Source organism: Nanorana parkeri, unplaced genomic scaffold (assembly GCF_000935625.1).
Source record: "Nanorana parkeri isolate BGI_ZX_2015 unplaced genomic scaffold, ASM93562v1 scaffold105, whole genome shotgun sequence".
Classification (NCBI taxonomy): Eukaryota; Metazoa; Chordata; class Amphibia; order Anura; family Dicroglossidae; genus Nanorana; species Nanorana parkeri.
In genome coordinates, this window is record NW_017306373.1 from 93,262 (window position 1) to 118,693 (window position 25,432).

General features: G+C 43.5%; 1 protein-coding gene across 3 annotated transcripts in view; it reads left to right on the top strand.

Moving 5' to 3' along the window:
- The window catches only part of ZNF609 (zinc finger protein 609), an 82,753-nt gene that overhangs the window by 50,982 nt on the left and 6,339 nt on the right, over window positions 1-25,432 (top strand). The window contains exons 3-8 of one of the 3 annotated variants that reach the window (XM_018553002.1): window positions 5,621-5,846; window positions 12,106-12,193; window positions 12,301-14,362; window positions 14,417-14,779; window positions 17,939-18,311; window positions 23,718-23,887. In XM_018553002.1, the coding sequence (XP_018408504.1) occupies window positions 5,621-5,846; window positions 12,106-12,193; window positions 12,301-14,362; window positions 14,417-14,779; window positions 17,939-18,311; window positions 23,718-23,887 (3,282 nt within the window). The remainder of the gene's footprint in view (window positions 1-5,620; window positions 5,847-12,105; window positions 12,194-12,300; window positions 14,363-14,416; window positions 14,780-17,938; window positions 18,312-23,717; window positions 23,888-25,432) is intronic. The other 2 variants (XM_018553003.1, XM_018553004.1) reach the window with 2 other exon arrangements.

Sequence of the window (25,432 nt, forward strand, 5' to 3'; positions counted from 1 at the left end):
TGTAGCTGGGTGCTAAAAATAAATCCTTCCTGCTCCAGGACTGTACAGACTGGCTCCGGAATTCCATATTCATTTGTCTGTCCCTGTGGGGTTCAGAACAGGCAGATGTGTCAGCCAGGAGGTTGCAGTATTGACTTCTGTTTTACTGAAAAATGGGGCTCTAAAGCATATTTTGGAGCGGCTCCCTGCAGTCAGTATTGGCCTTTCTTTTTACACATGCTCTGTTTTCTCCTGGGTACTGACTATAGTGCGTGTCTAATAGGTAAAGACCGTGTTTGTTTATCTTATTTCTCACATTACCAAAACCAGCTTAACCAGCTTTTGTGATGGTATCCAGCAATCTGAGTCACCAATGAGGCTACCGGTCGTAAATAAATATGCCAATTTGCATTTGCTGAAATTAAGCTAGCTTGGCTGTGTGTGGCCCTGCCACACCACCCAGCCTGACCATAGTCGATTATTCAGACTTCTTTTGTTGAAGAAGCTGGGTGGAAAATTGTCTGCTGAACATTGATTTCAGCCAAGCAGTTACAGTCACTGTTTAAGTACTCTTGACTGCAGTGGGTGCCAACTGTCAAAATACAATAAGCTGGTGGGGTAGATTGCTCCATCCACGCTGTTTACTCTGGATGATGGAATCAGACTCCTAAAAGTGAATGGCCGGCATTAGAAGATATTTGATGTGACATGACAGTACCCTCTTGTGGGAGTGTTCAAAGCTGGTTTTAGGGTGCTCATACACAGACAGATTGGTGAATATGAGGCCATATGTGATAGATATGCAGTGATGCCTGTTATGGCAATTCCAGACTGTGAGAAGCTTATTTGGTTTTCCACCAGCACCTTATTGGCCCATAGCTATGATGGGGTAGCCTCATGATCCAGTTGGGGTGATGTGGAAGTAGCACATAGCTAACCTGTCATCTGGGGCTGCAACCAACTAATTGATTATGAGAATAGTTGTCAGCTATTCTCATTATGGATTAGTTGGTTGGATACCCTAGCTCACTCCTCCACGTTGGTAGGACGACAGAGCAAGCAGAGGGTGGGTTGGATCCACTACCGCTCTCCTCCACGCTGGGAGGAGGGCACAGCAAGGAGTGGGCAGGTTGGATTCCCTAGCTCTCTCCTCCATGCTGGGAGGAGGGCACAGCAAGGAGTGGGCAGGTTGGATTCCCTAGCTCTCTCCTCCATGCTGGGAGGAGGGCACAGCAAGGAGTGGGCAGGTTGCATCCCCTAGCTCTCTCCTCCATGCTGGGAGGACAACACAGCAAACAGTGGGTGGGTTGGACCCCCTACCGCTCTCCTCCATGCTGGGAGGAGTGCACAGCAAGCAGTGGGTGGTTTGGATCCCCTACTGCTCTCCTCCATGCTGGGAGCAGGGCACAGCAAGCAGTGGGTGGGTTGGATCCCCTACTGCTCTCCTCCATGCTGGGAGCATGGCACAGCAAGCAGTGGGTGGGTTGAATCCCCTAGCGCTCTCCGCCATGCTGGGAGGAGTGCACAGCAAGCAGTGGGTGGGTTGGATCCCCTAGCGCTCTCTCCGCCATGCTGGGAGCAGGGCACAGCAAGCAGTGGGTGGGTTGGATCCCCTAGCGCTCTTCTCCACGCTGGGACGTGGGCACAGCAAGCATTGGCGTGTTGGATCCCCTAACGCTCTCCTTCACGCTGGGAGGAGGGCACAGCAAGCAGCCTGCTATTGGGTATTGCAATTTGAAATGGCCAATAGCAGGCTGGCTGTTGCACCAGCCCACTACCTGCTGTATTTACATTCAGCTGCAGTCTGCAGAATCTTGTCACTGGCAGCTGTCATTACTTGGCTGAAGCTATTCAAGCGCCATGTGCTTACAATACAGTTATTAAAAAAAAAAAAAATTGTAAAAGGTGGGAAAAAGTCATTTTCAGTGTCCTACCTGACAAATTCTGCTGCAGGAGGTGCGTTTCAGTGCTATTCATTTTAATGTCACCCTAAACGCACCTCCCACCCACAGCATGGTCGCCCACACTGGAGCACACTGTACCGCAATGCTGTGCGTTCCAGTGCAGTGCGATTGCATAGAATTGTGCATGCAGTTTTATTCTGAAGTAAACTTTGTGTTTGTAACTCTGCATTCGTGTATTTTATTATAAATAAGGATGGTGTTTACTTAATTTTTTTTATTCGATTCACCATTATCATTTTTCCAAGTACAAGCACTGATACTTGCCCAAGTCCTCACAGATACAAGTACTGATACATTTTTGTTTATTGTCATGTGACCGTTTTTCTAAAACAATACAGACTAATGATTTCAGGACAGTGGAGGAGCGCCAGAGCCAGGTCCCAGCTGCAACCCTGGTAGATCTCGTGAAAATGCCAAGTATCAGCGCTGGTATCTGAACATCCCTAGATAAGAGTTCACACATATCGATTTCAGCCTGCGTTAAAATATAACATTTTCTGTACAAAGCAGGGCATGCGTAGATTGTGATTGTCAATGGCTTGTGAGGCTGCATTTAATTGTCCTATGTTTATATGGTGAATGGACCTTCACTATATATTTTATAGCTATAAACACTACATGGTCTTGGTGTCCGTACCCCTTTAAGGACTGCATTGTTTTGCACGTTGCTGCGTGTTGCCTTGCTCTGTAGCCATGACCTGTAGTATTGACAGTGAAACATCAATAATGTAACCCCTCCCTGAATCGGAGCATGCCAATAGCAGTGACCGATTTAAATTAGCTGTCACTTCTCTATACAGAGTGTTTTATATTGTATGGATATTTATTTTTTTTCTCTCTGCAAGCAGTGATTTTTTTTTTTTAATTGGCTGATCTTAAGTAAACATTGCATTCATGTTAGGAATGGGTTTAGAAAACGGAATGTGATTGGCAGAAATGCTCCCAGCAGAGACCTTGAAGGCCAGTTTGCTGATGTGTAGTGTGATAGCAGGCAGAATGGTTGCCATGCTGATTACTGGGAAATAAGCAGCGTTTATGCTCTCTCTCTGCAGAATGTTTTGTTCCTGTTATATGCTTCACTGTGAGTGATTTTACTCTTCCCTCTGCCTCAATCCTGCATTCGTGTTTTTTTTTTTTTCCCTTTCTCCTTTGTTTCCCCCTGTGTAACAGGAGAGTCGGTGCTCAATCCTCATTGTCATCTCAGCGGTATTGCTCCCAAGCCCTGTGTAATTGTAGGTGTTGGTAAGGGGCCACTGGCCACCCCTTCCAGTGTCTCTAGGCACACACACCGTCTCCTCCCAGCCTGCAGGTAATGGTAAAATAAAGACTTAATTGGATACCTCCCCATCTTGTCCTTGTGCCTGTGCTAGAGAGAGAGCCGGCTCCTGTGTGAGGTTGGTAGTAGCGGGGTGTGTGTGGGGGAAGGGGAGGAAGTGTCAGGTGAGTACATGTCTGTATGCTTCTGATGCTGCCTCTCCTGTGCACGTGCTGCCATGTGAATATCCCTGTAAATGTGGCTGTGTACACATTTTATGTTTATGTAAGTTGTGTGGGTGCTTGCCGATTTAATTGATCGAATTTAACGCCTGAATCCTCAGTCTGCTCTTCTTTTTTTTTTTTGTGCTGCATCCAGCTTTTGACCATTACCACCTCTCTTGGTTCATTAAACGCCTTGCTGCTTGAGACTACTGACGTGCATTAAAGCAGGTTAACCTCTTCCTGGCCACAGGGCTTCCATGACAACATATACAGCCTATATTCACATGACATTAAGTATTCACAGCAAAGCTCTGAAAAGACACAAGCTTTCGCTGAGGTGAGTGCAGTACATCCCATGTGTAGCCCAGACTTCTGTGCTGTAGAGGGCTTTGCATTAATGCCTGTTAGGTGTCTGCACAGCCATGTCTATGTGGAAAGCCCATTGTAAGCACGCGGAATGTAGTGCAGCCCTCCTGCCAATTGACGTCTGAGCCTTATGAAGCTAGATAGGGGGCACCAAGGCTAGAGAGAAGTGTGACTGCAAGCTGGAGCCTTGCCAGGGAGAGAGTGTTTCCGCTAATTGAAACTCAACACTTTCACTCTGGGAGAAACCTGCTTGCAGACATACTTCATTTTCTTAAAGCGTGTAACTATTTGGTATTTTATACCTCAGTAGATGGAAGGATACATTTAAATGTGTAGCCTAGAAAAAGGCAGCCACCGTTGTCGTTACCCTTAAGGCATTGGTTTGCCTCGAGTTGTAGACCGAAGTCTTGTCTTGGATATGAGTGCTTGTTTTAGAATATGGGCTTTGCTTGCTGTTTGGCTTGCTATACCTTTTCATTCAGTTTTGCTGTTTGTAGCAGTGAAGAGGGTTTGGGAAAATATGAGGCTGTGCGGGTGATTCCAGGCCTTGCTTGGCTCCTGAGCAATGTAAACACATTGTTGCCCTTTGCCCTCAGTTTGTAACCTGTTGTTGAGGTCCCTTGCGGTCCCTCGTGTTTGCTCTCCGATAGAAAGTTTAAACCTAAACTCCGGCACCTAGTTATTAGTTGAAAGAGAAGCTCTGGTAATTATTCCGTGTGTCGTGCAAATTACCATCACGACTGCTCGCTAATTAGCAGAGCAGCTTTAATTAAAGTCCCTTTGTGCGCCAACTGATTTGTCCTGTATATCTGCTCCACCACTATTCATTTCTTCCCCTTCATGTGAAATAGTAATGAACTTATTCAGCCAGGAGACATTCCCTGCCTATTTAATCACTGCATACAGTGCAGAACGAGGCCCGCTCCTTCAACCCTAACCCCAACATACAAAGACACGACTTTCTGCGGACAAATCACTGCTGTTCACCAGCGTCCCATACAATTTGCCAAACGTGAATAAGTTTCTTCATTTCAGCTACTTTTGGGTGATGCTTGGCTTGCAGGAGGTAACATAACGGAAATAATCCTGGTGTGCCCTTATTGGACTACATGTATGAAAGTCTCTAGATGTAAGACTACCCGTGACCATAGCAACTAGTGAGATTGTTTTCCTTTATCTCTAATCTAATTGGTTGCTTGGTGCAGCACAGGTCTTTCTTCAGATGATTGACATCCACGCATTCCATCCTGCATGCCAGTAGTAGAAAGGGAAATGGTGTCCAATCTGAGTCGCTCATGTGACTAATGCAGAGCTATGTATGGCATGTAAGGTACAAACGCATCTTTGAAGGGTTTGATTATGAGCCAGAGTTTGAATATTCTTCTTGACCAAGGTTGGACAAATTTCAGGGCCAGATAGGCAATGCTCCTTAAAAATTACAGCTGGCACCTAACGTTTGAGGTTTTCTCTAGCTTTTGTTAATAGAGCTGGCTTCTAAAACAATCTTTTTGGCTCCTGGATTGGACATAATAATTTGTCCCACAGTTTGCGGTTGGTGCATTTTGGGCATTCTGTATAGATGGTACAGAGAATTCCCATCAAATTTTTCAATGCACAGGTAGGATTATCTCTCTCATTTGGCCTGGGAAATCCTAGAGGTCGCCAGGTGAAGCTGAAATCTGTAAACCGGTAAACAAAGTATATAATAAAATGTACCACTGACTCAAGTCATCATCTCCAAGTGCATGCATGCTTTTGTTTTTTTCTTTCGTCAGTTTATTCTGCCTTTTTATCCCAAATTCACCTGTACAATTTTGTATTCCTTTTCTTAGATGGAGTCTCCTGTGTGTGCAGCTACAGGGCTTCCTCTGCATCTGCTGGTCCCAATGGTGAACAATGACATCTCCTCTCCATGTGAGCAGATCATGGTACGCACAAGATCTGTCGGTGTCAACACCAGTGATGTCGCTCTAGCCACTGAACCAGAATGTCTTGGACCATGCGAACCAGGCACCAGCGTGAACTTGGAAGGCATTGTATGGCAGGAGACTGAAGATGGTAAGTCTTATGCTTGGAATATAATTGTCCTTTAACTTTTGGATACCCTTTTTACTGTCCCTAGGTGATGGTTAGCATTATACAAAGAAGAGTTTTAAAATGTCTGTAAAGCCTAAGCCTTTTTCTTTAGGTTTAGAAGAATAGGAAGGGATTAGAAATTCTATTACTATCTAGATCTCCACTAGTTAGATTCACCCTCACTGTCAGTCCTGGTCACCATTATCACCAAGACTGTAAGTGATGAGAAATCCAAAAACAGTGCAGAACGAGGCCCGCTCCTTCAACCCTAACCCCAACATACAAAGACACGACTTTCTGCGGACAAATCACTGCTGTTCACCAGCGTCCCATACAATTTGCCAAACGTGAATAAGTTTCTTCATTTCAGCTACTTTTGGGTGATGCTTGGCTTGCAGGAGGTAACATAACGGAAATAATCCTGGTGTGCCCTTATTGGACTACATGTATGAAAGTCTCTAGATGTAAGACTACCCGTGACCATAGCAACTAGTGAGATTGTTTTCCTTTATCTCTAATCTAATTGGTTGCTTGGTGCAGCACAGGTCTTTCTTCAGATGATTGACATCCACGCATTCCATCCTGCATGCCAGTAGTAGAAAGGGAAATGGTGTCCAATCTGAGTCGCTCATGTGACTAATGCAGAGCTATGTATGGCATGTAAGGTACAAACGCATCTTTGAAGGGTTTGATTATGAGCCAGAGTTTGAATATTCTTCTTGACCAAGGTTGGACAAATTTCAGGGCCAGATAGGCAATGCTCCTTAAAAATTACAGCTGGCACCTAACGTTTGAGGTTTTCTCTAGCTTTTGTTAATAGAGCTGGCTTCTAAAACAATCTTTTTGGCTCCTGGATTGGAAAAAAAAATTTGAGGAGTGGACATGTGAATTTGTCCCCCCCCCCCCTTCTTGACTATAGCTTACAGTTTGCGGTTGGTGCATTTTGGGCATTCTGTATAGATGGTACAGAGAATTCCCATCAAATTTTTCAATGCACAGGTAGGATTATCTCTCTCATTTGGCCTGGGAAATCCTAGAGGTCGCCAGGTGAAGCTGAAATCTGTAAACCGGTAAACAAAGTATATAATAAAATGTACCACTGACTCAAGTCATCATCTCCAAGTGCATGCATGCTTTTGTTTTTTTCTTTCGTCAGTTTATTCTGCCTTTTTATCCCAAATTCACCTGTACAATTTTGTATTCCTTTTCTTAGATGGAGTCTCCTGTGTGTGCAGCTACAGGGCTTCCTCTGCATCTGCTGGTCCCAATGGTGAACAATGACATCTCCTCTCCATGTGAGCAGATCATGGTACGCACAAGATCTGTCGGTGTCAACACCAGTGATGTCGCTCTAGCCACTGAACCAGAATGTCTTGGACCATGCGAACCAGGCACCAGCGTGAACTTGGAAGGCATTGTATGGCAGGAGACTGAAGATGGTAAGTCTTATGCTTGGAATATAATTGTCCTTTAACTTTTGGATACCCTTTTTACTGTCCCTAGGTGATGGTTAGCATTATACAAAGAAGAGTTTTAAAATGTCTGTAAAGCCTAAGCCTTTTTCTTTAGGTTTAGAAGAATAGGAAGGGATTAGAAATTCTATTACTATCTAGATCTCCACTAGTTAGATTCACCCTCACTGTCAGTCCTGGTCACCATTATCACCAAGACTGTAAGTGATGAGAAATCCAAAATTGTAGAGTCTTCGCTAGAACAAGATTTAATGGGAAATCTTGAAGTCGGGACATCTGTTCCGGTGACAACTGTGTACAAGCAGAATTCCTGTCACTTTGTAGAAGTGTTCTTGTCATCTCACTTTCTATTGTATCTCCTGGACAGGAAGTATATGGAAATCTCGCTTCCGGTCTTGGACAGCAAGAAATAAACTGACAAAGGTTTAACCCTTTCCCTACTGTATCCAAAAATAAGGTTTTGGGTATATGTACACTTTAAGAACTACTGTCACAATTGGCCACGGTGTGATTTCAGAAATGTAACACGCCTTTGTATGTATAGAAACAGACTTTAAACTCCTAGGCATATGTATAACAATTCTTACATGTATCTTTGTTATTTTAGCACCTAGACACTAGGGATGCACAGATACTAGTATCGGTATTGGTGCCGATGCCGAGTATTTTGGCGAGTAGGATGCCTAGCCCTATACCCGAACCTCCTCTATCAGGAAGCCGGGCAGCAAGTCATTACACGCTGGCCGGTTTCCTGATTGGCCAGGAAGCTGGCTCCATGCTCCCTGTTCACCTGGTGATGAGGGAGCATGGAGCTGGCTTCCCGGCCAATCAGGAAGCCGGGCAGCGTGTAATGACTCGCCGCTTAGATTCCTGATTGGTCGGGAAGCTGGCCAATCAGGTAGCCGGACGGTCGAGTCATTACCCGCCCCCCCTGTAGGTTCCAAATACCATTTGCACTCCTATGGTCTTACATCATATAAGTATCTGTGGTACTCGAGGTGACCGCACGTGCAGTGGTTACTGAGAGAGTTTCCTGGAGTTTTTCTTTAACCGATATTATCTGAATCCCAGAAATTGTACATTTGATGCACTTGTACAAACAGTGTTGCTGTCATATGTTTCAAATGTACCTGTAATATGTAAGCCTTCCTATGGGTTAATTACAATGGCAGATGTTTGGTGCAGACATGTACCAGAGGGACCAGCCTCATGGTAGTCTGTGAGCTCTGATATGATGTAATATGGGATTCCTTGGGGTTTGTAGCAGTGCCATGCTGTCTGAGAGACTGTTCTACAGGCTGCTTGAATGCCGGGTTATTCATACCTGCTTACGCTGCAAAGCGCTCCTGCAGCTGTGCAGCCATCTGCTATGTTAAATGACTCAGGAAAGCTGCAGGTGTAGGTATCAATCGCTTTTTCTGAATGTTCCCGGGCTGTCTGCTTGTTTAATTGCTGCACAAGTGAAATGGCTTTTCATTTAGATATCATTATTTTCCTTCTCTTAATGGGTAACTGGGAACCCAGTTAATTTTTTTCCCCCCTGAAGGCTGTTACTAAAACAATTCACTTTTATATACAAACAGACTTTGTACTTTACATTGACACACTACTGACTTTGTACTGTAGATTATCTAGCTAGAGTCTACATAAAATAAACAAAATAGCTGTGTGGTGATGACCGCTAGTAATTCTGTGTTTCCTTGCCTAATACTATGGGCAAGACATTATGGATCACTGTAATGGCAGCTGATCTTACCATCTGGGCATTCGCCTTCAGCAAGTTAGAAAACAAAACTCATTTTTGTGTGCAGTCAGAATACATCTAAATGCTTATACTCCGATTCTGCGTCTAGCAAAGCAGAGTTCATCATCAAGTATTATCAAAGCTGTGGTTCTCAACTGGTGGGTTGCAAACTCATGTTCAGGGGGTTGCCGAGTGGCTCCTCAGCCTCCACCTAACGCGGTACTGTCAGTTCTCGTGCCGAGCAGCTATTCAAAATATGCTGCCCAGCGCCTGGTGTTAGCTTGGGGTGGGCTGGGGCTATGGCCGCCTAGGGAGCACCATCCATACATGCATTGCTTTCAGCTCCCTTACGTGCCCTGTAGAGGTGCCTGGACAGTCCCCTGCAATTAACGCACTGAACTATGCAATCACACATACCACACGTTTTTGTGCGGGAAGTGCATTGCATTGACATTCATTTGAATGGCACCCCAAATGCATCTCCCACCCACAGTTTGATCCTCTGCATTGGAACGCACATGTGGTTCACGACTTAATGACCAAGGGTTCTGAGGTTACACAAGTTGAGAACCACTGATTTAACGCATTCAGTTCATTTGTTCTTTCATTGGCTAATGATTTCAGCTGTTACTACACTAAAGGTTCTGTTTGTAAAGCAGTGAATGTTATTTTCACTAACCATTATTTGGTGGTGATGAATCATTGTCATTTAAAATGCATGCACCCAGAAGACTCACTACCAGTGAATGTTTGCTTGAATGCCAGATTCACTGCTTTATATGTATGCCCCTAGGGCAAATGTAGGCAAACTTCAGCCACCAGCTTTGGTGAGACTACAAATCCCATGAGGCATTGCAAGACTGACAGCCATAGGTATGATTCCCAGAGGCAGATGCGTGATGGGATTTGTAGTTTCACCCCAGCTGGAGGTCAGAAGTTTGCCTACCCCTTTCCTAGGGCTTTATCCAGCTATATGTAATAATTAACCACTTGAAGTCCGCGGTGTTAAACCCCCTTCCCATCCAGGCCATTTTTCAATATTCAGCGCTGCGTTACTTTGACTGACATTTATTCCGTCATGCAGCGCTGTACTGAAATACATTTTATACCATTTTTTGGGGACAGATAGAGCTTTCTTTTGGTGGTATTTATTCACCCCTGGGGGTTTTATTTTTTACTATATTAAGGAAAAATTACCGAAAATTTAAAAAAGTTTCCCCTATATTAAATGATAAAACATTTATTATTACCCAATTTTTTGGTAAAATATAAAAGACGGGGTCACGTCGGGTAAAAAGACACCAAACATGTCAAGCCTTAAAATTGCGCGCATGCACGAAACCTCAAACTACAATACCCAAAATTGGCCATAGGCGACGCTTTAAAAGCTTTTACCGCTCATCAGTTTAGTGTTATCAGTGATTGATGGCCCTAAAATGATTGCTCTCACTGCGACGTTCGCGCCGATGTGTAACGCAATTGTCGTTTTCGTGCGCTGACGCATCTAACGCATGTTTACGTTTATATGTGCGTAAACGTGGGGGTGGGGGACTTTAAAGAAAACAGATCAAATCACCCCATACAACCGATCGGCGGCTATAGAGCCGCCGATCGGTTGTATGAGAAACAGCCGGTAACGGCTGTGCTGAATGTACGGGTTTTTCCTGCCAATGGGCACGCAGGAAAAAAATGCCGTCTGGAGACGGCAACCCCGCAAATGGGAGTCTGCCGTCCGTCCGTTTTTTCTCAAAGGGCGGACGGCAGGAGGTTAAGGGTTTATCAAAAGCCAATTCTTTTTTTTTCTATATTATTCAATGGTATGTCCAGGGTAACACAGCAAAAGGGACCTGAGGTTCTAACCCATGTACTATTTACTACAAAAGTATAGAACTTTAAAGGAGAACTATGGGGTCAGGGCTTTTCCCCATAGTTCTCCTAAGGGTAACGGGAGGACACAAACTAGCGTCCTCCCGGCACCCTAAGCTCAGTATACCGAGATGCTGCAGCCGGAACGGATCCCGACAATTTTGTCTGGATCCACCCAGCTGCGTGAGTGACAGCTGGCTCTGCCTATCTAGAGGCAGAGCCAGCTGTACCTGCCCTGTCCGTTCCCCCAGTCAGGGCTGGAGGATCGGACAGGGGAGGGGGGAATCCCTGCAGGGAGCCATGAGTGACAGTCACGGCTCTCTGCAGGGATAGATCGAGAAGTGAGCGAGCGATGGTATGTGTTCGCTCACTTCCCGATCTACTGAGTCGACCTGACAGTTTCATTGCCACAGGTCAGCTCAAATTATGAGTCTGAGTGATAATTCTCCTTTAACATAGTGTAAGTCTTTCTTTCTAAAAAGCTGCACTAATAACACAAAATTTGTTTTGCTTTTGATTTTTTTTTTGTTGATCAGTACATATTTCCTACTCCATACAGTGTAATATTGGTATGATGGATTTAAAGGCCACCTAGTTTAGAGGCCATTGTATAATCGGAGAGATGTGATGTGCAGACATCTTCAGGGGTGTGGAAATGTTTTTAAAAAACTATCTTTTTTTATTTTTTGTAATTTTTTTCCACTTGACTTTATTGCCGTCAGACAGGGGCTAACAAGCCCCTGTATGTTAGCATTAGGAGGTGACCGGTTCTCTTTATTGTTGAACCTGTCTCTTCCAATACAGGAGTGGCAGCTGAGACAGGAAGGCTGCGAGTACAGTGTTCCTCTCTGTGTTCACACAGAGCAGACCGGAGAATGAAGACGAAGGTTCTCCGCTCTGCTCCCCACTCCATCCTGAACTAGTTCGTCGTGGTCCCTGGTTTCCCAGAAGAGTGGGGAACCCTAAAAACCATGGCGGGGAGCGTGTGGGCCGGCGGGGAGAAAGGCAGCTGACTTGCCCGGCGCCTGCAACTGCATGTCCCAGGTGTCGGGCAATAGGATTTCCACACCCCTGATCTTACATTTTCAACATTCTGCTGAGGTTTTGTTTTTTTAACATTACTTTTCTTACCACTAAATGTATTTTCTTTACGTTCTAGGAATGCTGGTAGTAAATGTGACTTGGAGAAACAAGACCTATGTTGGCACACTGCTGGATTGCACACGGCATGATTGGGCACCACCTAGGTAAGTTTGTGTTGTGGCATATCTATGTAGCAAATTCTCAAAATGTACATTTTTGCTCTTAAAAATGAAATTCCTCACGCTCCCTTTCTTTTTCCTTCCCCCTCCAGATTCTGCGACTCTCCCACCAGTGACTTGGAGATGCGGAATGGACGGGGGAGGGGTAAACGCATGCGTCCAAGTAGCAACGCTCCCATTGCAGAAGGCACACCAGCTGTTGATGGTAAAGGTGCAAGCAGTAGCAGCAGTAGTAGCAGCAAGACGCGTGCTGGAGCAAACAACAAAGGGAGACGTGGAAGCCAGAATTCAGGAGATCATCGTCAACCACCTTGTAATACGTCGGAGGATATAAAAGCTAGTCCCTCATCCGCTAGCAAGCGAAAAAGCAAGCCCCCATCTGACATTGAACTGACTTCAAGCTCAGAAGATTCCAAAGGGAGTAAACGTGCTCGCACAAATTCTATGGGATCTTCGTCTGCCCCATTGTCTGGATCCTTGCCTTTAACAGTACCATTAAGCACTATCAAGGTAGAGCCAGCTGCACTGGATAGGAATTGTTCTTCACCGATATTAATAGACTGCCCACACCCCAACTGTAACAAGAAATACAAGCACATTAATGGCCTGAAATACCATCAGGCCCATGCACACACAGATGATGACAGTAAGCCAGAGGCAGATGGAGATAGTGAGTGTGGGGAGGAGCCTCATCTCCACCTTGACTTGGGTGGCTGCAATGGTACTTTTCCTTCTCAGAAGGGTTCTCTTTCCCCTGCCAGATCTGCCACACCTAAGACTCGTTTGACTGAACCACCAAGTCCTACACTTTCTTCCAAGCTCGGAAGTAAAGGTTTATGCAAAAAGAAAATGGGCACTGAAGGTGACACTGACCCCGGAGCACTTTCTAATGATGGGTCAGATGAAGGCCCCATGGCGGCGGATGATACAAGCAATGATGGTTTTGAGTCACAAGAGAAGCGAATGGGTGAAAAAGATGCAAAGAAAGGAAATGGGAATAACAAACAAGATAAATTGGCTTCATCAAAAAGTGTTAAGTCTACACGTCCCATTGCACCTGCTATAGTTCCACAACAGATGTATACTATTCAGGCGACCAATTTTACCGCTTCAAGTCCTGGATCTTCAACTGGCCTCACTCCCACAGTAGTACAAACCATGCCTACTAGCCCACAACTTAAGCCCATACAGCCCAAACCAACAGTTATGGGAGAGCCATCTAGTATTAATCCAGCATTAACACCATCAAGAGATAAAAAGAAAAAGGATAAAAAGAAGAAGGAACAAAGGGATGAAGAAAGTCCTGGAACTTCCATAAAAGTTGGTCGTCCTGAAGACGGGAAAAGTCCTTATGGGGAAGCAGTCGCTGATTGTTCAAGCAAAGGGGATGGACTTCTTAATGGCTCTGATGCTCATCAGAGCCGCCTGGCCAGTATTAAGGCTGAGGCTGACAAAATCTATAGTTTCACAGACAATGCACCCAGTCCCTCTATAGGTGTAGGAGGAAGTACTTCAAACCGAATGGAGAACCCTAGTCCCAATCAGCCTATGACACCGCTACATGTTGTGACCCAAAATGGGGCAGAAGGGGCTTCAGCTAAAACGAACAGTCCAGCTTACTCTGATATTTCTGATGCAGGTGAAGATGGGGAAGGCAAAATGGAAGGCACAAAGGTCAAGGATCCAGAGCAGATGGTGAAGGAAAGTGCCAAAAAGTCCCTTTTTCCACCTCAGCCCCAGAATAAAGAATCCCCTTACTATCAGACATTTGAAACCTATTATTCTCCAAACTATGCACATTCCAGTCCTGGTCCTGGTGCCATGAATCCTACTGGTCAGACTACACCAGAAAGTCAGCCACTTAAAGTCAAGAAAGAGGAGGACTTGGAAGTTACTGAAGTAAAAATGAAAGTTGAGCAACCGGAAGATAAAAAGCCAGAGCTGAGCACTAGCCAGCAGCCTTCAGTTATTCAGCAGCGTCCTAACATGTACATGCAATCACTCTACTATAATCAGTATGCCTATGTGCCTCCCTATGGCTACACTGATCAAGGCTATCATGCCCATCTACTTAGTACTAACCCAGCATATAGACAACAGTATGAGGAGCATCAGAAACAAAGACAGAACCTGGAACAGCAACAGCAGCAGCAGCAACAGCAACAACAGCAGCAGCAGCAACAACAGCAACAACAGCAGCAGCAACAACAACGTAGCCTTGAAAAAAAAAACGAGATGGCCATGAGAGACAGAGAGGCTTCTCTAAAGGAAGAATGGAAACACAAGTCTTCAGTACCTCCTACACTCACAAAAGCTCCAAGTCTGACAGATTTAGGGAAGTCTTCTTCCAGTAAGCCTAAGGAGCTAGGACCCGGGCCTGACCCTGGCAAATCTGTGATTATTCCAAAGCCTGAGGAATCTGCCAAAATGTCAGTGCAGCAGCCAGAAATGTTAAAAACAAAAATGTCAGAAGGAGGAGGACACACAGGGAAGGAAACTGCAGAACCTTCCAAACCTGTAAGCGAATGTAATAGGCAGGCTGGTCTAGACCCTGTCCTTTGGTATAGACAGGTAAGAAAATATTCATTTTTATTTTCAATATCAACACAAGTGCATTCATGAAATGTTTTTGTAATGTAAGGTATTTAAGCTTGTACCGTTATCAAATGCATGTTTTTTTTTAAAAGCTTTAATTGTCTATGTCCTTAGATCAAGCTGTAGTAGCATTTTTTGCCCCTCTACCTACCCAGCTTCATTAAAGAACAATTCCAGGGATTTTACAAAGTAACCCTTGCAGTGGGGCTACCGTTTGGTCTAAAATAAAGATATACTCCCCTAATCCTTGATCCTGCCTTGGCTGTTAGACTGGTCCCAGCAGGCTCTGTCTCTCTCCTTTTGGTTCTGGCGGTGGAATCTCCCTTGGTGTCGTCACATCTAATGCACTATTTTTTACATCTAATGCACGGTCATTAGACTACTGGTGGGGAGAGGCTGCGAGCACAAGTCTAGCGGCTAGGCAGGATCGAAGATCAGGTGAGTATATCTTTATTTCTGACCCTACCTAGACTAAAACCAGCACTTCACCCTTGCAGTACAGGGGTAGCCCCACTGCAAGGGTTAATTAGTCATTTGCCTGGAGTAGTTTTAGACTACGCTCTAGTCAAATCTTTTTAAGTTTTGGGTAGAGTAGGGAAGGTAACACCTCACATGCATTTGCAGGAATCATTTATGGTGGTATATCAGAAGTGTTGGTGTTGAGGACTTTCACCTCTCATCAGTTGATGTACCTATATATAGATGTGTTTTGGTTATGCATTGGACCTGGAAACATGCTTTGTCTATTAGTATCCTGCTAGTCCAGAGGTTGAGGAATCTGATGTTCCAGAGAACTTGAATGGTGACAATTTAATGTTCCAGGCATTAATCAATAGAACATAACTGTACATGTGATTCATTGGTTAATATCACTGCTATTTCCAGGCATCTTGTATTTTTGTGTCTTTAGGATTTTATTTTTTTTGCTATGTATGTGAGAAACGTGTAACAGGTTTCTAGTTTTATCCTTAAATGTGGCCAGTTATCACAGTGTAGATGTACTGCAGCTTTTCAGGAACTGCCCAATATTACAGCATATATGATGACAAGCACTGAAATGTTATCCCATGCAAAGTGCTTGCTGCCAAGAGGCTTGCATTGTTACATGATCCATCTGCCTTCCCTTTCTTCTTTCTGTGCAGATATCTCACCCATAGGTTTCCTGAACTATATCAGATACCAGATGGTTTCTTTTTAGCAGATATGTGAAACTAAAATATAAGTGTTGGGTAGACTTCAGGTGTACCCAATGAGTGTTTTGGCAATATTTCGGGAAATGGATTCTGGTTTTAGCTGATATTCAACTTTTATACATTTTTCCTAAGTTGGATACATGGAAAGCCTATAAACGGAAATGGTTGTTGTTTGTCTGATGATGTCTTTATGTTATGTGGTCTGTTTACATGCAGATATTGCCTGGGGACTTATTTTTTAAAGTACCCAATTAAATGAATGTGTGTTGGGCAACAGTTTGTTTTAGCAAGGTAGCGCAAGGTAGGTTTCTGGGACTATTAACACTATAATTCTGTTCAGTCTGGGATTGAGTTTCCGCTTGTGGCCACATCGAGGAGGGAGATTGGCTACACTCTCATGGACCTTTAACCCTCTTAATATTTGCAGCTGTAGCCACAGGAGCACCATGCTCCTTGGAGATGGTATTTTTAGCCTTTAGGCTGGCCATACACCTTACAATTATCTGCAGATTTTCTGTGGTCAGATGGAAAAGGTGCAACAGGTTCCTCCATCTACACTAAACTGTGTGGATGGAGTAATCTCCACCTGGGCCAATCTGTTGCACTTTTTCCATCTGACCACAGAAAAGCTGCAGATAATTGTAAGGTGTGTGAGCACTTTTAACTTTGACATGCTTATCTATAATTTTCTTATCTCCTCAGACAACTCTTTGCTTTTTCTGATCCATGTTCAGTTTGGTGCACATGACAATAACAAACAGCAGAGTGACAACTTTTCTCCATATATATATATAGGCTGACTTACTGATTACAGGATTGAAGATATGCCTGATACTAATTACATGAGACAGTTTGATATATTACCATGATCCAATTCTTTCTAATCTCTTACAGGGGTACCATCGAATCTGTCTGGGTCATTTTAGAATATCAATGTAGAATAAGCGATAATTTATCTTTCTTTGCTTTACTCCAAGACAAAGGCATGAAGGTATACATGAGACAATTGCTTTCATCATCACTTTTAAGGCGTAATGAATCGTTTTAATAAGCCATAAGGGTACCATCAAATTTGCTGATCTCTGTACATATTGACAGCATTTAAAATATTTATCATATCAAAAACAAACTAAATTGACACGAAAACTGATTATATTCAAAGCAATTGTCTCATGTACACCTGCATGATATATGATGATAATGTATTTCTCTCTATATTAGCCTCCTATGATGCTACGTAAAGCAGACTGTAAGGTAATGCCGGCCATACCAGCCAACCAGGTCTGTGTTCCTTATTGCTGTCAGCCTCATATAAGAACCTTGCTTACAAGACAAAGCATACAATAGACCTAATCAGTGTGCAGTTGGAACAAGCTGTAAGACTGCCATGAGGATAGGTCCACACCTGCGAGTTCTGTGACCGTGCGGCAATTGTGCACGATACCGCGCGGATTGCACAACTGCCAATCACGCTGGTGGTGCTATTATTTTCGAATGGCACACCAATCGTGCGGTTTTCCTGCTCTGATTCCACCCGTGCAATCGCACACAATCATGGTTAAAACAACCACGCGTTGTGTCGCAAAAAAAAGATACATGTACCTTTTTTCTGCGATTGCCACGCAGATGTAACCCCATTGAAATCAATGGGGCCACGCGGCAACCGCTGTGTGCAACTGTGTACTGAATCGCCCAGGTCTGCACCAGCCCTGTTTGCTTTCAGCAGTTAAATATAATTCAGTTGTGCATCGAGGTCATTTAAGTATAGATGCCCAGACCAAATTTAGCCGCCTCTGTATGCATCGGCTAACTTAAATGTTACCCAGACTTACCTATCTAAATCATTTTACTTTTTTAAGAGATATATAAGGATTTGTTGTAAAAGTGTACAAAAATGTTAAAATAATTTTGTTTTTGTTTTTTTTTTTTACAATATCTGTAGCAGCAAGAGGCAGAATCACGCATGTGGTCCTATGTCTATCCCAAGTACACAGATGCTTTAAAAGCTGATGATGAAAGATGGAAAGAAGAGAGGGAACGTAAGGTCAAGGAAGAACGGAGTCGCAGCAAGGAAGCTTCCTCTAAAGAGGACAGCAAAGAAGGTGTTAATGTCGAAGCGAAGGGACCACAAACTGAGGACCTTCGTGTGCTGCCTAAGGACCCCCGCACTAGTACTCATGTTCCTGTGTCATCGCCACTTACCCAACATCAGTCCTATATTCCATATATGCATGGCTATACTTATAGTCAAGCTTATGACCCCAGCCATCCAAGCTTCCGTGGAATGCCAGCAGTCATGATGCAAAACTACCCAGGTATTGGGTTAGCATATTAATAGGTTTACAGAAAAATTCCTATTTTTCAGAGTATTTTTAGAACTATGCGTACTTCATACTATTTAAAATGTACAGTATGTCAGCCAGAACTTTTTTTTTTTTTAGGATTGGATAAAGCAGGGTCAAAAAAAGAGTTAGAACTCCTACTGAGTTATTAGGACCATCAGGGGCCATGTCCCATGAGGCATTGCAAGACTGACCATTACAGGCCTGACTTGCAGAAACAGAGGCATGTTGGGATTTGTAGTTAAATACAGCTGGAGGGCTGGTGTTGCCCACCCCTGCATTACAGGGTTTGACAGGAGTAAAGTAACAGCACATTGATCATTAATCCTGATTTGATATTTTAATGACCTTTTATGCTATTCCATGTATAACTATACATGAGCACACTACTACTTTAAGTACATGTGAGCACATTGTAATATAGTAAATAGATTTTGTTTACCATAGTTGAAGTAGTATAAAAAATTAAGGTTCTGTACCTTATTTGATGTTTAATTCGGCAGTCATGTGACCGCCTAGCCTTCTTTCAGATCCTCTTTCTACATTCTGGGGACAGTTTGACATAAAAAAAATAAACAGTTCACAAAAGGAATCCTTATTAATAAAAGCTGTAATGAAAACTTGTTGTCCCCAACTACGCTGCTTGGTATGAGCAGCTGCTGATTTGACAAGAGGCTCCTGTTGTGAACTGCTGTCAATCACACAGCGGGGCTGGGTGTGGCTGATGAACTGAATGCTGGAGATAGACACATTGTGCGCCTACATGGCGTCCTGTATCTACAAGGAGGCAGCAGTGAGACACAACCTGATCACACCAACATGGACCCGCCTCTGTGTTTTGTATGGTCAGTATGAAAAAGGGAAGAGGGGGAATGGGCAGGATAGCCAGGTATTTCTGAGGTATTGAAGCATAATAAACGAGCTAGATGTACAAAAAAAATAAAAATTAGGAACACACACTTACATGTAATATGCTTTTTGCTCGGGCATAACATACACTTTATAAGTGCAGTTTGGTTGGAATAATGCTGTTTATACTTCGAGTCATTTTAGAGTAACATACCCAAAATGTCTCCCAGCAACATTTTAGTATTTTTGATGGAGGAGTCTCACATTTCAGTGTCTTTATTTTTCTGGTACATTTCACTTCCTCTTCAGTTCAGTTGTCACCTTTCTTTATCTTCGTTTTTATGTTGACAACTACAAACTTTGTTCATCAATAAGTCCTTTCTTAGGAAGAAAAGAGAAGCCCCTTACCAGCTGTTTCCCACTCCCTTACAACAAGAAAGACACAATTGCAGTGGAGATTGATCTAAAAATCTGCTTTACATGTCTGTTTCTATCATTTGGTTAATTAAACCACATTTGATTGCCACATTAGTACAGTGCAAATGTTTTTCAATTAAAAGCTGATGAAATGTGCCATTGACTCTAAAAGGAGGTTAGGCATCTAGGCACAGTCTGACTGCTCTCAGACATCTGTGCCAGGCAGGGCATCTCTAATACCCTTGATGAATATTTTTGTTTAGCTTATGGAGAAAAGCAAAGTAGGCCAGTATTAATCGCACAGCAATTTACTAGAACACGTCTCAATCCCCCCAAATAGTTAATGGACAGTAGGCTTTGGGCTCCTTTTAGGGTTCACAAACTTCAATGTAAGGGCACTTTCTAAGCCATTCAATCCACTGTGTCTAAGTGGATTAGCTTATTTCTAATCTTGATGTGGAATCTGTTTTCTGAATGATGAACACACTTTAGAGGCCATATGCTCTATTTTACATGCATTGGTTGGTCAACAAAATTGTGTCTGTATTTAATTTATGAAAAGCATTTGTCTTTAAAGGAGAACTATGGGGTCAGGGCTTTTCCCCATAGTTCTCAGGGTAACGGGAGGACACAAACTAGCGTCCTCCCGTTACCCTAAGCTCGGCTACAGCTCGCGGTATACTGAGACGCCGGAGCGGATGCCTACATCGATGTCGAGATCCGCCCAGCTGCGTGAGTGACAGCTGGCTCTGCCTATCTAGAGGAAGAGCCAGCTGGGCCCGCCCCCTCCCCCGTCCGTTCCGCCAATCAGTGCTGGCGGGGAGGGGGGAATCCAGCCCCTCCCCTGTCACGGCAGAGAGCCGTGACAGGATAGAGAGGTGAGCGAACGCCGGTATATGTTGGCTCACCTCCCGATCTACTGAACAGACCTGTGACAGTCTCATTGTCACAGGTCGGCTAGAACTATGAGGTGAGTCAAAAACACTCACCTCATAGTTCTCCTTTAATATGACCACATCTATTCTGCCTAACCAGCAGCTTGATATAGGAGTGGACAGACAGGTGCAGAAGCGGTGGCTGAGCCCCGTCAATATGAAACTGCTCCTTTCTGGTTTTCATACAGGAAATTAACAATTTTCTGCAAATTGGCCTCCCGCCTGCAAGAGCAAAACATATCTATAGTACTTCACTCATTCAGTGCAATAACTTGGCAGACAAGTAAAATGACACTTTTGGTGCTAGATACAGGTACTTGGCCATCTTACACTTCAAGTGAACCTGTGCACGTCGCTTACATATTCTTAAAAAGCATTTGAAAGATTTAAAACAAGTCCTCACTGTTCCTCAAGGATCACACCATAGACTTTAGTCAGGCTTCAGTGGGTTTCGAGGGCCCCTTCCACTTAGCTTTTCCGACCTGCCTGTCAGTTTTTAGGCACAACTGATAGGGAGCTCAATGCCAGTCTACAGGCAGGTGGATGTAAATGGACATGCATCCATATACATCTGACTGCCTCTGGGGGGGAAAAAAAACCAACAGCCCCATTCTGTTTTTCTGACAGCAATGCTAAGTTCTAGCAGGACACTGACACATGTAAAGTAGCCCTAACTGCTGTTTTGTTTGTAGGATTTTTTTATGTTGCTTTGGAAAGGTGTAGCTACAAATGAAACGTTTGGCTTTAACCACTTGAGTACCAGCCTGTATTACCAGGCATTTTTTTTTTTTTAGTTCTCAGTGCTGTGATACTTTCACTGACCATGACTTGCAACATTGTACCGAGTTTATATAATTTTTTTGGAATAGCTTTCTTGTGGTTGGTTTTAATAACCAATGGGTTTCTTTACATACATATATATATATATATCCAAAATGCTTGGGCAGTGTGTACACCCCCAAAAGTACCCTTTTTTGGGCAGTACACAACGCAAACTGATCTAATTTTTGCCACATTTTTTGGAAATGATAAATCATGCTGGTATTGAGGGGATTAGAATACGGAGCTTGGTTATGGTGCACTTCATACAGGACATAAAGATCATACACAGAGAGGGGGATGTAAGCCACATGCAGTGGGAAGATAGATTTTAAGGGGATGATGTGCAGGATAAGGGAGGTAAAAGGTTAATATACAGATCACTGTTACTTACAGCTGCTGCCCTGATCTGTACAGTGATGGAAAGTAATGAATTACTCATTCATTTATTAGTTCCTTTTTCCAATCCTCCCGTTGTTTACATCTGTGATCATAGTTATTGGGCTCTCTATGACCAACAGCAACGATTCCAGGGTACTGAGCCACTTGGATTGGCTCTGTACACAGTGTTTGTGAACTGAGCCATTACCAGAAACAAACAGTGCTGCAGTACAACAGAGTTGGGCATTCATCACTTCTGTTTAAAGACATACGGCATATGTAAATTTTTGTAGTAAAATTATTGCATTTTTTTTTTCCTAAAGCAACGCCCCCCGAGTATTAAAGCCTCCCCCCTGCCAACAGGTCCAGTGGTGGGGCCCTTGCCCTCTGTGGAGGGAATTTCAATAAAGCATGTATAGCATTTTTCTGGCTGTATTGTCCCTTTAAAACAACCTGTGCCTAATTTGTGAAAGCCTTGCAACAGTTTCGGTTGCAATTCTGACATCCTAAAAAGATTCAGGTAGTTCTTATTACCAACATTTTAATAACTTGGCGCTATGGCTGCGACAGATTTTTAAAAAATTACCACCATTTTAAAGGTTTAGGAAACTGGCAGTAGTTAAGATCAACTCTGATCTGGCGCACAGAGACACCAGTGCTCAGAGTAGGATATATATGTGCTGGGAAGCTTTCATGAATGTGACCGTTTCCTGCTCATGGATCATTGGTTGCTAGGACACTGGGTCATTGGCATCCCAACAAGCAGCCAATTACGTATCTCTGGCCCCATTCGGCTGCGGCCCGTGGGAGATTCCCCACTCGGCAGCTGAATGTAAACAAAGGGCCCCGGGGATGCTGGTTGACATTACCCAAATATGACCTGATGAGGAACTAGTCTCTGAGTTCCCCATCAGACTCCTCCCACCCACAGCATAAGTCCTCTTCTGCTGCATCTTCATATGTGACGGGTGCAGTGGTCGGGCCGAGCTCAATGATGCTGAGCATGTGATTTTATCAGGCTCAGTGTTACTAAGCTGCCCTGAGGATGGAGTCTCTGGTATAGACACTCCAGCCTCAGTGCACCTCAACACCACAAATGTCGGTGCTTGTGCCATATTCATGTACTGGTTTCCAAAAGGTCTATGAATATGACGCTCTACGAATTCCAGGGATGGTTGCTTTTAAGAAAATGAATGGCCATGTATGACATATTAACAGGTTCACTTTAAGGCAGCCCTCCCTTGCCATATACACGTGCCTTCCATTTACTAACCACCACTCTTTTAGCTTTCAGTAGTAAAGGAAAGCCCAGTGTAAGCTGCAAGTCTCAGGGGTTGTAGCTTATATAGTTTATGAACTCCCCATGTGGCATCGCTCATCGACCCAGCTCTGTCATGTGAAGTGAGCTTTCCTGATCAGAAAGTCTTACCATTCAGACAAAGAATGAGTAGTGAAAAAAGCTTACACTCTTACACCTGCAGCTTTATTTTTTTATTTCATTTTCTTAGCAGTAACTTAGAAACTCCTAATTTCCTGTTTTTGGCCATCAGTTGAGGTTACGCTTGCAATTCCCACTATTATAGCTTTTTCACCCTTCCGGTATACCGATCTGCCTGTGTAACTGTATGACGGGTGATAGTTGTAAGAATAGTGTAATTTGAAGGCACTGAATGGTATCAAACATATCTAGAGAGCAGCCAGCATGTCACTGAATCGCCCAAATAAAATCCCAGAGGTCACTAGGATCTAGTCTATGTAGTAAAGAGGTTTGATGAAAGCGTAAATCTCCTTTAATGCAGCAGATCTGATTTAGAGGAGTGTACATTGCTCTTGTGATTGCTGATATTTGACATTTTTTTGGAGATGGACATTTTTGACAAATGCCTAGAAAACTATTAGTATAATCTGGGAAACTTTGATTTGGTGTTAAAATGTAACCGTCATTTTATACTTTTATGTTTTTCTTTCCCATTTTTAGGATCTTATCTCTCCCCCAGCTATCCTTTCTCCCCATATGGCAACAAGGTTTCTGGAAGCGAAGAATCTGAGAAATCACGAGCCAGCCCAAGCTGTAAACCCACCTCTGAATCGAAGGCGCTTGATATTTTACAACAACACGCTAGCCACTACAAAAGCAAATCCCCCACTGTAAGTGCAGTTTGGATTTTTGTGGTAATGGCTGATGAGGGCTTGCATCACCTCAGCTTCTGTCTCAAGGGGAATCATAGTCAGTTGTAATACCTAATGAGTGGTTAACCCCCTCGTGACCTAGGCCTTTTTTTCCCATTTTTTGTTTACATGTTATAATCCACATTTTAAGCCTGAAAATGACTTAAAACCCCAAAACGTTATATATTTTCTGAAAGCCAAGATCCTATAGAATAAAATGGTGGCAGTTGCAAATGTTTTATGTTGCACGATATTAGCGCAACTCCTTTATCAAACCCCAACATTTAGTGAAAAATGCACTCAAATGCCTCAAAATACAATAAAATACCCATTGTTTTTATAAAATATCAAAGATGAGGTTACGGCGAGTAAATATCCTACATGCCCAGGTTGAAAATTGTGTGCGTCCGCGAAACTGCAACAAATTTCAGTACCCCAAAAAGTCCATAGACAAGGCTTTAAAAGACCTCACAGGTCATCAGTTTAGAGAAACGTGTAAATATTGGCCCTAAAATGATTGCTCTCACTCCGGCGTGCACGGCGATACTTAACATTTGTAGCGCGATCATCGTTTTCATATGTAGGTGCATCGGACGCGTGTTTAAGGGAAGACGTGCCTGCTCGCGGGGGACTTTAAAAAAAAAAAAATTCTTATTTTTACATTTATTTTATTTAATATTAATTTTAAAACTGTTATTTCTTAACTTTAATTGCCATCACATACGGGAGCTTACATGCCCCCCATGTGATAGCAGATTAGTGGTGACAGGTCCTCTGTAAGGTGATATTGGGGTATCCAAAAGACCCCTTGTGTCACCTTTTACACTTGAAATAAGCTGTTGATCGCACTTCAATAGCTTATTGCTGGGCTTCAGGAGCCCAGCACTGACGGCTTTGGGACTTGATGTAATCACTGAATGAACGGACGTTCGCCGATCTCCTCCCCAACTTTACCCCTGACATCAGTGAAGCCGGTCCCGGGCCCCGTAAGAGGGGCAGCATTTAACGTCCCCGATGCAAGTGACGTACACTGTGCGTCACTGGTCATGAAGGGATTAAAGGAGAGTACTTTGTAAGTGTTATGAAATGATATGTGATTTGTGTGAGAGATGGTAGTATTTGGCAGAATCTTGAATTTTACAGGTGGTAAGAATGTTTTGTGTTTTGCTCATTACATACAAACAATACCATACAGCATTTATCAAAAAAAGTGACACTTTAATGCTGTTTATCTGTGTTTGATGTACTCTGTGTGCTTCAGTTCTGGAGATGTATAGCGGTTCAATGCGATCGTTTTGTCATTTATAATTTAGTTTTGGCAGTTAGGAGTGTGCCTTAATAATGCAGCTGGGATTCCCAATAATGTGCCTTCTTAGTGGTCATATTTACTCCATATTCATTATAAAGTTGAACTCCAGCCTCTCCTGTACTGAAATCCCTTACTATGATTTCCCTGCACACTGTAAGCTTTTTACAGCATGCATTAGAAGCTGCAACAAGTCAGATAGAGCCCCCCCCCCCCCA